Below are 15695 nucleotides of genomic sequence, written 5' to 3' on the forward strand. Positions count from 1 at the left end.
TAATGAAAAGGGTGGAGTTAGGAAAGTACAGGGTGGATGTGTGTAACCACAAACAGATAAGGATAATGTTTTGGCAGCTATTCGGGGACCAGAATTAATCAGAACCAGGGTTTTAGCATTCTGTGGACTCTGATAGTGATGATCTGCAAATACCAGTTGATTTTTAAGCCAAGAAGTCAGAGCTACTTATAGAGAATGGATTCAATCCCCAGACCTTGGCTTTCAGGGTAGTGTTTGAGGCCAGGAAGATGTTTGTACGTGCATGTTTGTGTTTAAAATGAGGGAGACGGATTATAGGTGGAGTGGTGGTCATGCAGTAAACTATTTCAGGACCAGAGTCCCGTCGCAGAACTGCAGCAGCTTTGGTAATGGGTGCATGGGCGCCTCACTCTGAATACGGGCCTGCTGAAGGAGTATAGTCAGCCTGGTCTTTCACAAGGGAAAGAGTGTCCCGATCCTTGGCTCCTTCCTCTTTTTCAGGTCTTCTGATTGGTATCATACATCATCTTTAGGAAGGATCAGTCAGCGTGTGCTGAGTGCCTTTGCATGTGCCAGACACTGTGTAGTTAGGATGTGGGCACTATTAACTCAGAATTGGTACTTTGTCAACCTGATAAATGCTAGGCTTTAAAGAATTAAGGGATTATTGCTCTTTGATACAACTTTTAACTCTAGATGTGTTAATTTCTTCTTGGAATCTAGGTAAAATTGCATTCTTGTGAGAGGGTCTAGTTTTGGTGGTAGAGATTGCTGGTTCTTTTGGGGTGGGGGTTGTGCTGGGTCTTCGCTGCCACATGCAGGCTTTCTCTAGTTGCAGGGAGCAGGGGTTACTCTCTAGTTGTTGTTCATCAACTTCTCATTGCGGTAGCTTCTCTTGTTGCAAAACATGGGCTCTAGGGTGCCCAAGTTTCAGTAGCTGGGGCACACGGGCTTAGTTGCCCCACAACATCTGGGATTTTCCAGGACCAGGGATCGAACCCATGTTCCCTGGATTGGCAAGCAGACTCTTAACTACTGGACCACCAGGGAAGTCCCAGATTGCTGGTTCTTGTGTTTGACTGTTCTTACGTGTATGTGTGTATTCAGCTTCATGTGCAGACTGCTGTGGATTGGCTTCTGGGTAGTAACAGTACCTCCTGTTTCTTCTCTGTACATTTGATGTTAGATTCACACTCTGAAATGTGAATTGTCATTAACCTACCATTATCGTTATCACTGTCATTAACCTATTGCTGTTATAATCTCTATGGGTTAGAAACCCCCATCAGCCCTCCTGTAACTTTTAAGTACATTTCCTTCTACCCAAAGATGAAGTGAAGCTCCATTCTTCCTGGAGTGGCATTCCTAGGATCTGAATATTTCTCCCTCTCTTTATCCCCATGTGTATTCTTGGGTTTTATACCTGATTAATGTATTATTTGTTGAATGATAGGTTGCAGAGAGGCAGAGTGGCAGCAGTAGAACATGCCTCAGAAGCTGAGCCTTTCTTTCTCATCAGTCTGTGTGCTCTCTTGCTGTTGAAGTCTGGCCCTGATTCTCTTTCAGCAGATTTTTAAAAGAGACAATTTTTTTAATACACTTTTAGCCAAGCACAGTTTATGAGGAGGGCCGTTAATAAGAAATAAGGCTTCTCCTAGCCCAGGGTGCACTCATCTAAACCGCTTAGATTTATAGTGGTATCATGAGCTAGAACTTGAAAATAAGGACTAAAGTCTTATGCTTGAAGCCCTCTGCTTTCTGGCAGGAAAGGATGTAGGACTAGATGAAATGCAGAGAAGCTGTTTCCTGTGAATGTTCTTGCAGCTCGTCTGCTCTCTCTCCCCCGCAGATGGAGTCCCCTGTCTCCACCCCGGCAGTGCTGCCATTGCACCTCCTGGTGCCAGTGGTCAGTAACGACATCTCGTCCCCCTGCGAGCAGATCATGGTTCGTACCCGATCCGTTGGGGTCAACACATGTGATGTGGCTCTGGCCACAGAGCCTGAGTGCCTGGGCCCCTGCGAACCTGGGACAAGTGTCAACCTCGAGGGCATCGTGTGGCAGGAAACCGAAGACGGTAAGTACTGCATGTGGCTTTCCTGTACCTTCTCAACCTGCTTCTGTCAACAAGGGCTGATAGTTGGAAATAATACCAAGTATTTATTAGAAGTCTCATATGACCATCGTTTGCTGGTGATGCCTACCCAGAGGATTACAGCAAACTTCTCTGTAAAATTGCTTGGCTTCTAGAGATTGCCATTTTTTTTTAAATTAATTATCTCCCCTTCATAGCCATTCAGCAGTGTTGGCCGTGGTACTTAAGCAGTCGTTTGATAGGTGCTGGCCATATACCTCAAACTGTATCTGTACCATTTCCCTCTCTATTATTTTATATGGGAGAATTTGAATATACATGAACTTTTGGGTCGGGCTTGAAGAGAAAAAGTAATAAAAGGGCAGCTGTGGGAGTCAAGGAAATGGAAAACAGTCAGTCTTGACTTGACTTAGTATTGACTCATTGAATATGCAAGGCTTGCCTTTTTTAACACCTGGAGGCACAGCCAGCTCCTTCCTACTAGTTGCCTCCTTGCCCAGCCACCCGCACCACTCTGTGCATCTGTCACTTAGTTCAGGTTTTGTAGGCCTAGGCCACAGGGAACCGCTTGCATGCTCTCGTTGTCAGGCGTTCAGTAAGCAGTTGGCTCACTGTAGGCTGCTGCTGCTTGTCTGTTCCGCTTGTCCCTGACAACAGAATCTCTTCTGTTTTGAAAGTTTGTTACCTTGAAAAATTAGGGGTGCAGAGGGACTTAACCAGATATTTTAGATCCCCTTGGTACCATCTATGGCAATTTGACTTCAGTATACATTCTTTTTAAAAAGAATCCAAGTCCATGTCAAAGAATGTGTGGTTAGAGAGGCTGGGCCTCAGAGTCCCATCAGGTCTTTGCATCAGTAACCAGGCTTTCAAAGCATCACCACTCTGAGGAGTTTAGAAGCCCAGAGGAGCACAGCTAATTATCTCTTGATTATCATAAGCTATCTTGTCAGTCTGCCCATGGAAATTCAGGCATTTCATTTTAATCATTCCAGTAAAAAAATAAAAATTTCTGTTACTCTGAATATTTTGTTGTGATTCAGTTTTCCATGCAGTAGGCACTGATGTGATACAGGTTAAAAATTCTGTGTTCTTGGCTCTCTTGTTGTTAGCAATATAGTAAAGTTTCAGCTTTCAGGATAACATTGCCAATGAGGTTTTATTGTGTGTCGGAGACCATAATGCAAAAAGAAGAAAATAATCCCATTGTGTTAGAAACTGTGAAGAGAGAGGTTGACCTAGAGGTTGACACTGTAAGTGTGTATGCAGTATACAGTCTGGAAATCACAAGTGGCTATCTCTGATTTTAAAAATGTCGTCTGCCTATGGCCACATGTCTGAACAGCCAGAGTCTGTTGGAATTACAAACATATCCAGATCACAACTCTGTGCCACCAAGCAAACTTCAGGGCCTGTTGCTTCAGTATATTGAAGATCAAAAACATCAATTTCCTGCCAATTTACTGTATTCCACCCATCTTTATAGTAGTGATTTTCTCCAAGGGCAATACACTTTTCGTGTATGTAAACCTGATAAAAACTGTGAGAATGAGGCAATAACCTTTTCCCTCTCCTGAGAACAATGGTTACCTTTTTACCTGGGGATTCTTGTTCTCCCTCCCTACTAGGGGGATGTTAGCATAGATTGTTTTTTTTAATTGCTTGTTATGAAAGACTCTCTGGTTGTCACTGGCAGCCTATTAGCAAGTTCCCCTGTTACACACTTTCAGTGCACCCTGTGTACTTTCACGGCACTTACCACAATTTGTAAGATTGTATATAATTATATGTTTCTGTTTTTAAAAAATATTACTTATTTATTTGGCTGTGCCAGGTCTTGCAGCATGTGGGATCTAGTTACCTGAGCAGGGATCAAACCGAGGTCCCTTGCATTGGTAGCACGGGAGTCTTAGCCACTGGCCTGCCAGGGAAATCCCAGCATTTTTCTATTAATGTCTATTTCTTCCAGTGTTCTAAAAGTTCTGCGAGCTCAGGGACTGTTTTCTTCTCACTATTATATCCCCAATGCTCAAATATTTATTTGAACGAATGGATGCTTATACCATCTTATTGTCATTTCTGGATCTACGTTAGTATATATGTACTAAATACTTTCCAGAATTCTATACCTTCTCTGAAACTCAGAATAAATATTATTTTTACCAAGTTTAAGATCATTCTAATTTATATAAACCTGTAAGATGTTAGTTCTCTTACTTTTAATATTTTTGCCCCACTTAACATATTATGTTTCAGGGCTTATTCTTCTCTTCTTTTTCTTTCCTCCCAAGGGAAAGAGAACTATTCTGGAGTGATACACTCTACTCTGCTTTCTGGCCATCCCAGAGGGCCTTCACCTGTCCTGTCTGTTGGCGAAGGTCTGAATTGGGATCAGAGCTGGTTCACATTCCTTTTATCTTTAGATAACAGAGATTTCCTGCAAGGGTCATTCTTGGCAAATCTAGAAGACCTAGTATACTGAGTCTGTTTTCAAGTTAATAGTAAGAACTATATATATATATATACTTGAAAAAAAATGTCCTTCCTGCTGTGTAGGTTTCTTGTCTGCTACCCCAGTTTTTTATACTTTCTGTCTCTTTGCCCAGCAGACTACTGTCTTCAAACTGAAAAGCTCTTCTGCCTTTGAGAGAAACTATAAATGTTTGGCCTCCGAGGGGAATGGAGGGTCCTGCCCTCCCTGTAGAACTGAGCCCCCTTGCAGAGAACAGGTGTAGGGGTCATGGCCTGAGTTCTTCCTGATTTCTTTGCTTACCTGTTCTGCATTGTTGCTTCTTTCTTTCCTGTTTCTCACTATAAACCTTACCTTGCAGGCATTTTGAAATTCCTGCAGATCTCATCTCTTTTTAGGTTGTTTGTAATTCTCTCGGCATCTACAAAGATCCTCCTTAACTAGGCTCAACTTTAGGACTATTAAGAAGACCCAAGTATAACCTGGACTGTCTTGTCTTCCTTTGCTTTTTTGAGATGTATTCTTAGCATTTATGCAGAGGTCTGCTTCTCCCTGATTTTACCTTGTCCTACCTTACTTCAAATCGAAATAACAGGTCCCAATTCTATTTCTGGTTCACAAATCTTACCTTAACCCATGGTCCTGGAGACAATGTATAAGAAACCTCAGTGTATAAGACCATATACTTCTGTTGAGGCAAAATTACTTACTGGGTTCTATGGTATTTTAAAGAAAGGCAGAGCTAACTTATTAGATAAGAATTCCAGGAAGTGCTACAGATTCTCCTTTCTAGACTGCAGCACTAGGTCGAAGGCCATCACTAGTGATATTTTGGCAAATACGCTTTCTAGACAAATTTGTGATATACTGGAAAGAGCCCTGGAGTGAAAATCAGAAGAGCTCTATGTCTCTGCCACTATTGTTGTGACCTTGGACAAGTTCCTTAACTTCTTTGGACCTTAGTTACTTCATATCTTAAGTATAGTGGAATTGGATGACCAATAAGGACATATCCAAGCTTGTAAGTTATAATCTACAGCTTTAAACCTTGAAATCAGCATGGATCCAATACTAGTTGACTATGGCATCTTGAAAATGAATGGTTTCATATACCAGTCATGAGAGTGAAGACTGAAAATATTAATATCATTGATGAAGTTTTATTATACACTTGTTTATATAGAACAGGCTTCCCTGGTGGCTCAGAGGTTAAAGTGTCTTCCTGCAATGTGGGAGACCTGGGTTCGATCCCTGGGTCAGGAAGATCCCCTGGAGAAGAAAATGGCAACCCACTCCAGTATTCTTGCCTGAAGAATCTCATGGATGGAGGAGCCTGGTGGGCTACAGTCCACGGGGTCGCAAAGGGTCCGACACAACTGAGCAACTAGAAAGAAAAGAAAGATAGAGAACAGAAAATAAATCTGCTTATCTTGCCAGTCTCAAATTCAGGAAATCTCCACCTCCCATTTTTCAGCCCCCGATCCTAGACTGACAATGAAAGAATTCACAAAACTGAGCTGTTTTTGATGCGAGTTTATGCTGGCTGACATAAAATGAGCTTGCAGTGCTGCTTGGCAGTCCCTTCATCTCTCTATTACATTTGCATTCCACAGTACTTACTTCATTCTCAAGATTTCATCAGTCCAATTCATTCTCTCCTTGTGCTCTTAAATAACTAAGATCAAAGCCACCCACCTAAGTCCTCTAGCTTCCCTCCTCTTTATTAAAGTGTATTTTTCTTATGCTGTTGCTTCCTTTTTCTCTTATTCCAAAGATTCTTTGACTTGACACCTTGAATTTTATCTGCTTTTCTCTTCATCTTCATGCTTTCCGCTTCTGTTTAAGCTCTTTCCCTCTTCAGTACTTCCTTATAGTGAAAATATTTTCCTCATCATTGCTACCCCTTTGATCTACTGACCTCTCCCCTTTTCTTCACTTCTTGCTCTTGCTGTTTTCAGTCTCTTTTTACCTGCCCAGTATCATCTAATGTCTTGCCATCAGATTTCTTCTGCTACCATTTGACTGAAACATTTCTCATACCAGTGAACATCTGCTTTCCAAAGCTCTGATCTTCCTAGGTCTTTCTCTCTGCTCTTCCTAGGCTTTTAGCAGCTCTGCTATTTATTCATTCTCTGAACTCACCTCTCTTCCTGTTGTAATATTGCACTTCCCCAGATTCCCACGTTTCTTTCTAAATTGGTCGCTCTGTTGATTTTGTGTCAGTCCCCCTTCCTCTTTGTACTCGTTAGCTAGAAACTGCTGACGGGTTTTAGGGTGCCGACTGGTCATTTCTGTCCCAGTGTCCTCTAGGATGGGACAGCTGGTGCCCTAGTCCCTTTCCTCCAGGCAAGCAGCTTCATCCAGAGTATGTTTTTTCATTTACTGTGTGTGCCACCGTGGGGAAAGTTGAGGAAACATTGAGTTAAGAATGGAGTTTGGCTGCTAGAAACAGAAAATGGTGTAAATGTACGAAAATTCTAAAGGTAGGCAATCTAAGGCTGGTATGATGGCTTCAGTGTAATCAGTGTTCCAAGCGCCTTCAAGTTACTTATTGCAAAATTGCTAATGTAGCTCTAGCTATCACATTTACTCTTCAGGCTTGAAAACAAAGGAGAAAACTAAAACAGCATCTGCCTCCCACCTAAGCCATTTCCTTTTGTCAAGCTTTTGAAAAAGTTTACAAACTCCTGGTTTTATGTATTACACCTAATACACTGAAAACCCCATCAGACCACTTAAATTTTTTTCCCTTTCAGTCATCTTTTATATTTTAAAGAATTCAAGAAACTAGTTTATTATATTTACCCAGACACTTCACATTTCTGTTGTTCTTCCTTTACTCCTAATGTTCTGAGTCCCCTCTGTCGTTTGCATTCTGTCTGAAGATTCTCCTTTATTAATTCTTGCAGAGCAGGTCCACTGCCTGTTAATTCTCTGAGAATGCCTTTATTTCACTTTTATTTCTAAAAATTTTTTTTCTTATATAGAAATCTAGGTTTACATTTCTTTTAGCATTTTAAAAGTGTTTTGCTTCCTTTTGGCTATCATGGTTGCTGAGAAATACACCTGTATGTGTACTTAGGTTGTTCCCCTGTAAGTAATACGTTATTTTCCCCTGGTTGCTTTCAAAGCTTTTCTGTCATTTTCAGCATTTTGATCATGACGTGTGATGTGTCTAACATGTACTTCTTTGGGCTTATCCTGTTTCAGGGTTCACTTTAGTCTGTGAATTTCCTTTTTCCAAATTTTGGGAGTCTGACCTTTACTTCTTCAGACATTTATTCTGCACCATCCTCTTTCTCTTCTTCTAGGACTACAGTGACATGAATATATGCCACCCACAATTCCTATGTATCTTTTCTCCTTTATTATAAGGTGGTTGAAACCAGAAACCACATTTTATGTATCATTTTATTTCTCCCAAGAACTAATTCAGTCTTTACACAAAAAGTAAAATAATCAGTAAATATTTGATTAAATTGTGCTTGTACCCATGTGTTCTAGGCATGTAGGTAAAAATGGTAATTTTTTATTAGCCTCTCTTGGGCTCATTTGCTATGTATTGGTCAGAAATAATGAGGGATTTAGTAAGGTATTGAAAACTTTCTTTTTAAAAAAAAAAGCAGTGACTTCCACCTTCAGTCTTTTGAGATTATAAAAGTCGGAGATAGAACCTTCAGACATTTTCAGAGGAAATGGTTTGAAGTTATTCTCTGAGGAACATGAACATGGAGGAACCTCAGAAGCAGTCATAGGGGTGAGAGGTGTTGAGTGGGCAGGCCCCAGCTCCACCTCTGCTACCCAGCCAGATGCAACCCAGAGCTGTACTACTTTCTGATGATTTATATGTTAAGCTCCTTTGTAAAACTATATTTGAAGAGGATTCTGCTGGTAAAAAAAAAGTTTTGATAATAATCTATCTAGGTTCATCCTCCCATTCCACGTAGAAAACCTTCTTAAAACGTCTCTGAAATCGGTCTGATCTTTAACAAAGTATCAGACAGAAGTTGTAATGCTGTAAGACCAGTTTTTTTTAATGGGGTATACTTTTTTTTTTAGATTTACTTAAAAGTAACTGCAGCAAGTGGGGGTGCTCTTTGTTGCAGTGTGCAGGCTTCTCATTTGTGGTGCCTTCTCTTACTGTCAAGCACAGACAGGCTCTAAGCCTGTGGGCTTAGTAGTTGGAGTATGAGGGCTCAGTTGCTCCAAGGCATGTGGGATCTTCCTGGACCAGGGATAGAACCCATGTCCCCTGCGTTACAAGGTGGATTTTAACCGCTGGACCACCAGGGAAGCCCTAAGACCACAGTTCTGAAGTGGGAAGGAGTACAAATCCCTGCTATGCCAGAGGGTATGAAAAGGCTCTATGATAAGCTTGGCCTGTCTTCCAAAGCTGAATTCTAGCTTAATGATTTGGTGGGTAGGAGAAAGTTTTCGATTTTTGTGATTGGAACAGGTTTTGTCATATATGTGCACAAACATGAAAAGGCTGTGCATCCCCAGCTCCACATCAGGGTATATATTTTTAGTCCAACAGCTAGGAGTGTCTGCAGTTGTTTAAGGTGAGTTGTTTCAAGGAATAATAGTGATGCTTACTCCTTAGAAGGAAAGTTACGACCAACGTAGATAGCATATTGAAAAGCAAAGACATTACTTTGCCAACAAAGGTCCATCTAGTCAAGGCTATGGTTTTTCCAGTGGTCATGTATGGATGTGAGAGTTGGACTGTGAAGAAAGCTGAGTGCCAAAGAATTGATGCTCCTGAATTGTGGTGTTGGAGAAGACTCTTGAGAGTCCCTTGGATTGCAAGGAGATCCAACCAGTCCATTCTGAAGGAGATCAGCCCTGGGATTTCTTTGGAAGGAATGATGCTAAAGCTGAAACTCCAGTACTTTGGCCATCTCATGCGAAGAGTTGACTCATTAGAAAAGACTCTGATGCTAGAAGGGATTGGTAGCGGGAGGAGAAGGGGACGACAGAGGATGAGCTGGCTGGATGGCATTACTGACTTGATGGACATGAGTCTGAGTGAACTCCGGGAGTTGGTGATGGACAGGGAGGCCTCAGTTCAGTTCAGTTCAGTTGCTCAGTCGTGTCCGACTCGGAGCCTGGCGTGCTGCGATTCATGGGGTCGCAAAGAGTCAGACACGACTGAGCAACTGAACTGAACTGAACTGAACTGAACTGAAAGGCATGGTAGTACAGAACAAATACCTCTGAACTAGAGTCTGGAGAGTTGGATTCCAGAACAGATTATACAGTTAGCAAGCTGTGTGATCGTGGATAAGTCTCTGAACTTCTCCTGGCCTAAGATTTCTAATTTATGGGGCCTTGGGCTAGATCTGCCCTGTCCAGTAGAACTTTTTGTGGAGGAAGGAGACTCTCCAAAATAATAGTCTAGTGACACATGATATTTGAGCATCTGAAATGTGGCACACTGACCTGAGGAACTGAATTTTAATTTTTATTAAATTTAAATATTCTTTATAGCTAGTGGTTTACCATATTGAACATCATGGGGGCTAGGTGGTCTTTAAATTAGAAATATTCTGAAAGTGTGTATGTGCTCTGAGATGGAAAGAAAGGTTATCTATGGAGGAGGATGAGGACAGGTAAATAGGTGACATCTCCAAGACCTAGGGTGACTTCTGTGTACTGTGGCCCCTGTTACCTAGCAGAACAATTGGCCCTGCTTCAGACTCTGTGGTTGAGCCCTGTACTTCGGTCTGTGGGCTGAAGTTTTCAGAGTAGTAGGCAGTGGTTTTGCTTAGCAGGAAGTTAGTTTTCCTGTGGTAGCTCCGCTGAGAACCTGCTTCAGTGCTTCTTTATCCTCATCTGCTTTCAGATCCCAGCTGTGGGTCTTTGTTGTTCTCACTAAAACAAAGAGGCTATCCATTAATCTTGCATGAAAATGATAACCTTGATAGTTACCCTTGGTTACTCTGTGATTCTGATGTAAGAAACTATGTACGTGAACTGTGAGATAATCTAATTTTAGATATTTGTACTGAAAAGTTGGGGCTTCCCTGATAGCTCAGCTGGTAAAGAATCTGCCTGCAATGCAGGAGACGCTGGTTCGACTCTTGGGTCAGAAAGATCCCCTGTGGGAACAGCTACCCACTCCAGTATTCTTGGGCTTCTCTGGTAGTCCAGATGATAAAGAATTCGCCTGCAATGAGGGAGACCTGGGTTAGATCCCTGGGTTGGGAAGATCCCCTGGAGGAGGGCATGGCAATCCACTCCAGTATTCTAGCCTGGAGAACCCCCATGGAAAGAGGAGCCTGGTGGACTACAGTCCACAGGGTCACAAAGAGTTGGACACGACTGAGAGACTAAGCACAAGCACACTGAAAAGTTAAGACAGGTCTCAGCTACTGATTTTTCTTTTTCCTTAGCTTAATTAATACTCTTTCACCTTCAGCCTCGCCCCTGGCAGCACTTACCTGGAGAGAGATGGTGCACAGTGACCGGGGTTTCTCCACTGCTTAGCCAGTTGCTTACCAGCCTGACTCCTGCAGAATCAGCTGTACCCATAGCACAGTCATAAAGAGTCTAGCAGCCATTGTCTGGCACCACAGATCTTCATAGCAACAGACCACCACATGGCAACAGCAGGCACACAAAGGAAACAGTAGGGAAATCAATACTTAACTTTCTCCCAGCGCCTCCTATACAGCAAAGCAACAGCCAGCACATTCTTCCCACCTAGCAGTTTACTCCTAGGGGATGCTTTAGGGCAGTTACATGTTTGTATACCCTGATGGATCGTGTTATCTGTCCACTGTCATACATTTAAATCCCAAAGCCCTAAGGAAAAATTTCAGTTACTATTTTTTGAGTTGCAAATTGCAAAATAAACTAATCTCCAAACAGAGAGATTCTTCTGTGCACTCTTACATACCTCCTCCCTGCCCGCCAGCAAAGAACAATCAGGCAACAAGGTGGCCAGGATTTGGGCTTGCCAGATAGGTAAGGGTTATTTCAAATGAGATTCTTTTGATATTTCAGTAACAAAAGCTTCTCAGATAGGCTCAAAAAAAGACCCATGTTGTTACTAATGGTATCCTTTAACAAATAGTTTAGTTCCTGATACTTCTGTGTAAACCTTGGTAAGTGATACCTAGGCACTAAATATAGTTCTGGTCTAAAGTGGGGGCTGATCACTGTCCTCAGCTAATTCAGCTTTGATGTATGATTCCAAGGGAGAAAGACCCTATTAGAGACCTTCACATTTTCTTGTCGTGTTGATGAGGTTATTTACTGGTCTGGGATTTAGTTTGATCATTTATAAAATGAAGAGGTTGGATGCATAGCTCTGTGGTTCCTTCTGTTCTGATATTTATGATTCTCTGATCATTTGTGTGGAACAGAAGAGGGATTGTCTTTGTTCATCATTGGTTGTGGCGAGATCTGCTGGAAGACATTGTCGTACCCTCCTGTTTCAGTGCTAACAGTGCTGCTCAAAACAGGTCCTGGCCCTGCCCTGATTGATAAAGCCGCTGTAACAGTGATGGGCAGAAGCTGTTAAGAAACTTGGCGACTAGCCTTTTTCTCCCACAGCAGTAGTTTCAGACCAGTTTAGACAGAGCTTTGCTTGCAGGTCGCTGCTGCTGCCCCTTAATGACACCAGTGAGATTCTCATATTCTTTCTCTCTCTCTTGCCTCACACCGCCTGTCTCTTGACTACTCTGTGAAACGAGAGGCTGTTCTCTACCTCTTCTGCTACTTCATTATCCCATCTCCCTTAGGCTTTACAGAACAAAGAAATCATAGGGCATCAACTTTGTAATTTAGGCAGCTGGAGATAATTTCCCCAGGATAGGGTGGGTAGGTAGATGCTTCCCCCTGGCATGAGGCAGCCCTGCTAAATGGCCATGTGTTTTGTCTGCCAGGCTTGGGCTTTGTTAGGCCCATTTAGCCTCCTCTGTATTTGAGTGAAATTATAGTGGCAAGCCAGGCCCATGTACTTTTAGAGGGTTAGGGGTTAAGAAAAAATGGAAAGTGTGTCATTTATAGGCGCTGCTACTTGCTAATTACATAAGGAATTTCTGTTTAAACCACTGTCCCTGTGCTTACTGCTGCCAGATCCTTTATTTCCCTCAGTTGCTGCCTTCATGGCCTTCTCCATAGCAACAAGGACTATGACAAAAAGGCTATGGTGAGGAATTGAGCAGTTCCCCTCCCACAAGTTGTACCCTATTTTCTCTTTAGGATGTCTCAAAAAAGCCGGAAAGACTGCTATCAAATAATTTTCTACCCCCATTGAACTCATAATCAAATGAAAGTTTTAACCCTGAACTAAATCAGTGAACAACATGCTTTCTCCTTATTTGACTCTGATTATTCCCATCTTTTGAAATTTTTCCTATGTGATTCAGTACACTTGGAACACAGTGCATCTTCCCATTTAGCAAACTCGCCTCTGCTTTTTAGCTTTTACTCTGTTCCTTTGAATTGTTGTATTTTTTAAATCTACCAAAATCAAGTATCAATATGGAGAAAGAAAGTGGGAACCCCACCCCCACCCTCACATGCTGCTGCTTTAGATTCCAGACTGGTCTGCCACACTGGAGGCTGGACAGACTGCCTAAAGGATAAAACTGGTCTGCATTTCAGCTGATTCTGGCACTGATCTACAGGAGTCACAAACCCAGAGTCTTTGTTTTTATGTTAGTAGATCTTATTCAACAATAATAGAAGTATTATACAGGTCCTTGAATTTTCAAGATTAGTGTTACCCATTTTGAACATAAATAGAATATGTACTTTCTCGTGTGTTTGTATATCCTTGTAGCTGTTCAACATTATGCCAGTAAAATTCATCATGTTGTTGCATGTAGTTGTACTTTATTTTTTCTCTCTCTTTTTTTTTTAAACAGTATTTTGTGAATGTAGTGTGAATATAACACTACTTATTTACTCAGTTGTTGATGGACATTGGGTTGTTTTCAGTTTGGAGCTATTATGAAAAGTGTTGCTGTGAAAATTTTTGTACATGTCTTTTGGGGGAATATATGTACACATTTCTATTCTGTATGTATTTAGGAATGAAATTCCTAGGTCATAAGGTAAACATATGATCAGTTTTAATAGATGTTGCCAGTTTCCCAAAGTGTCTGAACCAATTTATAACTCTTGCTTCCAATTAGAATCCTGGTTGCTCTGTATCCTTGTCAACACTTAACATTGTCTTTTCCATTTTAGCCATTCTGGTTGATGGGTAATGGTATCTCACTATAGTATTAATTTGCTTCTCCATGATAAGTCATGAAATTAAGCATATACTTATTGGACATTTGGAAATCCCATTTTGTGAAGTACCTGTTCAAATCTTTTACCTGTTTTTGAATTGGGCTGTATGTTTTCTTCTTACTGATTTATTAGGAGTTTTCTTTATAGTATGGTTAAGAGTCCTTTGTTCGATATACGTATCATAAATACCTTCTCCTATTTCCTGCATTTTCTCTTAATGGTACCTTTTCATGAATGGAAGTTCTCTGTATAAAGGCTAGTTTTCTTTATTTCGTTTTTTTTTTTTTTTACAGTTAGTGCTTTTTTTGTGTCTTGTTTAAGAAAACTTTGCCTTTCCCAAAATAATGAAGATATTCTCTTTTTTTTCCCTGAAATTGTGTTGTTTTTCTTTTCACCTTTAGATCTGTAATGTATCTGAATTTGATTTTTGTTTAGGGTGTGAATAAGGAGTGAAGATTCTATTTTTTCATGTGGATACCTAACTGACCTAGCACATTACTGAAAAGACCATCCTTTCCCCCACTGGACTTCGGTGTCACATAAGTCATAAACCAACTGGTACATAAGTGGGCTTATTTCTAGGCGCCCGCTTGTATTCTGGTCACCCGTGTGTCTGGTCTGTGCCAGTGCCACACTGTCTAAATGACTATGACTGTATATGTCTTGCTATCTGGTAGTGTAAATCCTCCAACTTTATGGTACTTCAGGATTGCCTTGGCTGTCCTTGGCCTTTGGCATTTCCATATAAATTTTAGGATCAGCTTGTGAACTTTTACTTGGGGTGGGGGGAACCTGTTGAGATTTTGATTGGGATTACATTGAATCTACAGATCAATTTAGGGGAAGACCTAAAGTTTTATCCTTTTATTTAAGCTTAGTATTACTCAGTTGGCAGGTGGTGCAAAATCAGAGAAAGTCAGTGGTATCACTTGAGGAGATTATTTAAAATACATGTTAGCTACCCTCCCCATCCACCCCCCCCAACTCCATGCTCATGTTCTGAATCATCCGGTTCAGGGTGGAGCTTGGGCATGTTTATTGTGAGACAGTTCCCAAGATTTATGATTTGCTGCCATCATCACTGTTCTCCACCTACCTTGTTGGCTGACTGACCTGGACTATAATCTCCTTGGCTAGTGGCAGTAATTCACTGAAGCTTGTTAAAGTAAAATCTGACTTGTTTAATCAATACCACTCTGCTGTTGGTGGGCTGCCATAACAACGTACCAAAAGTTGGGTGACTTAAAATGACAAATTTATCATCTCATGGTTCTGGAGGCCAGAAGTCAGAAATTTAGGTGTTGGCAGAGCTATGCTCTCTCTGACAGTTCAAAGGGAGAGCCTTTCCTTGCTTCTTCTAGCATCTGGTGTTTGCCAGCAATCCCTGGTGTCCCTTGGCTTGTAGGTGCCATCTCTCCAGTTACATGGCCTTCTTTTCTCTTTTTTGTTGCCACACCGTGGCATGTGGGATCTTGGTTCCCAGACCAGGGATCGAACTCGCACCCCCTGCAGTGGCAGCATTGGGAGTGTGGAGCCTTCACCACTGGCCCGCCAGAAAGTCCCTCATGTGGCTTTCTTTGCCCTGTGTGCCTTCACATTTTCTTCTTTCTGAGCGCATCTGTCACAATGTCCAAGCTTATCCTTTTTATTAGGACACCAGTCATATTGGATTAGAGCCCACTTAAATAACCTCATTGAAATTTGATTGTCTCTGTAAGGACCCTGTTTCAAAATAAGGTCACAGCCTGAAGTACTGGGAGTTCAGACTTCGGTAGTGTACCTTTTTGGGGGTGGTGGGGACACAATTCAGCCCATAACAGAGGCCATCGAAAATTTCGGAATAATTTTTGTCACAAGTTAGAGAAAGGAAGGAGATCTAGAACGGCACATACTAATGAGAG

At 41.6% G+C, this 15695-nt stretch overlaps 1 protein-coding gene across 4 annotated transcripts in view; it reads left to right on the forward strand.

The window, feature by feature from the left end:
* The window catches only part of ZNF609 (zinc finger protein 609), a 197559-nt gene that overhangs the window by 140833 nt on the left and 41031 nt on the right, over positions 1–15695 (forward strand). For all 4 annotated transcript variants that reach the window (XM_018054335.1, XM_018054336.1, XM_018054337.1 and 1 more), the window contains exon 3: positions 1829–2054. In XM_018054335.1, the coding sequence (XP_017909824.1) occupies positions 1829–2054 (226 nt within the window). The remainder of the gene's footprint in view (positions 1–1828; positions 2055–15695) is intronic.

Source organism: Capra hircus, chromosome 10 (genome assembly GCF_001704415.2).
Source record: "Capra hircus breed San Clemente chromosome 10, ASM170441v1, whole genome shotgun sequence".
In the NCBI taxonomy this organism is placed as follows: domain Eukaryota; kingdom Metazoa; phylum Chordata; class Mammalia; order Artiodactyla; family Bovidae; genus Capra; species Capra hircus.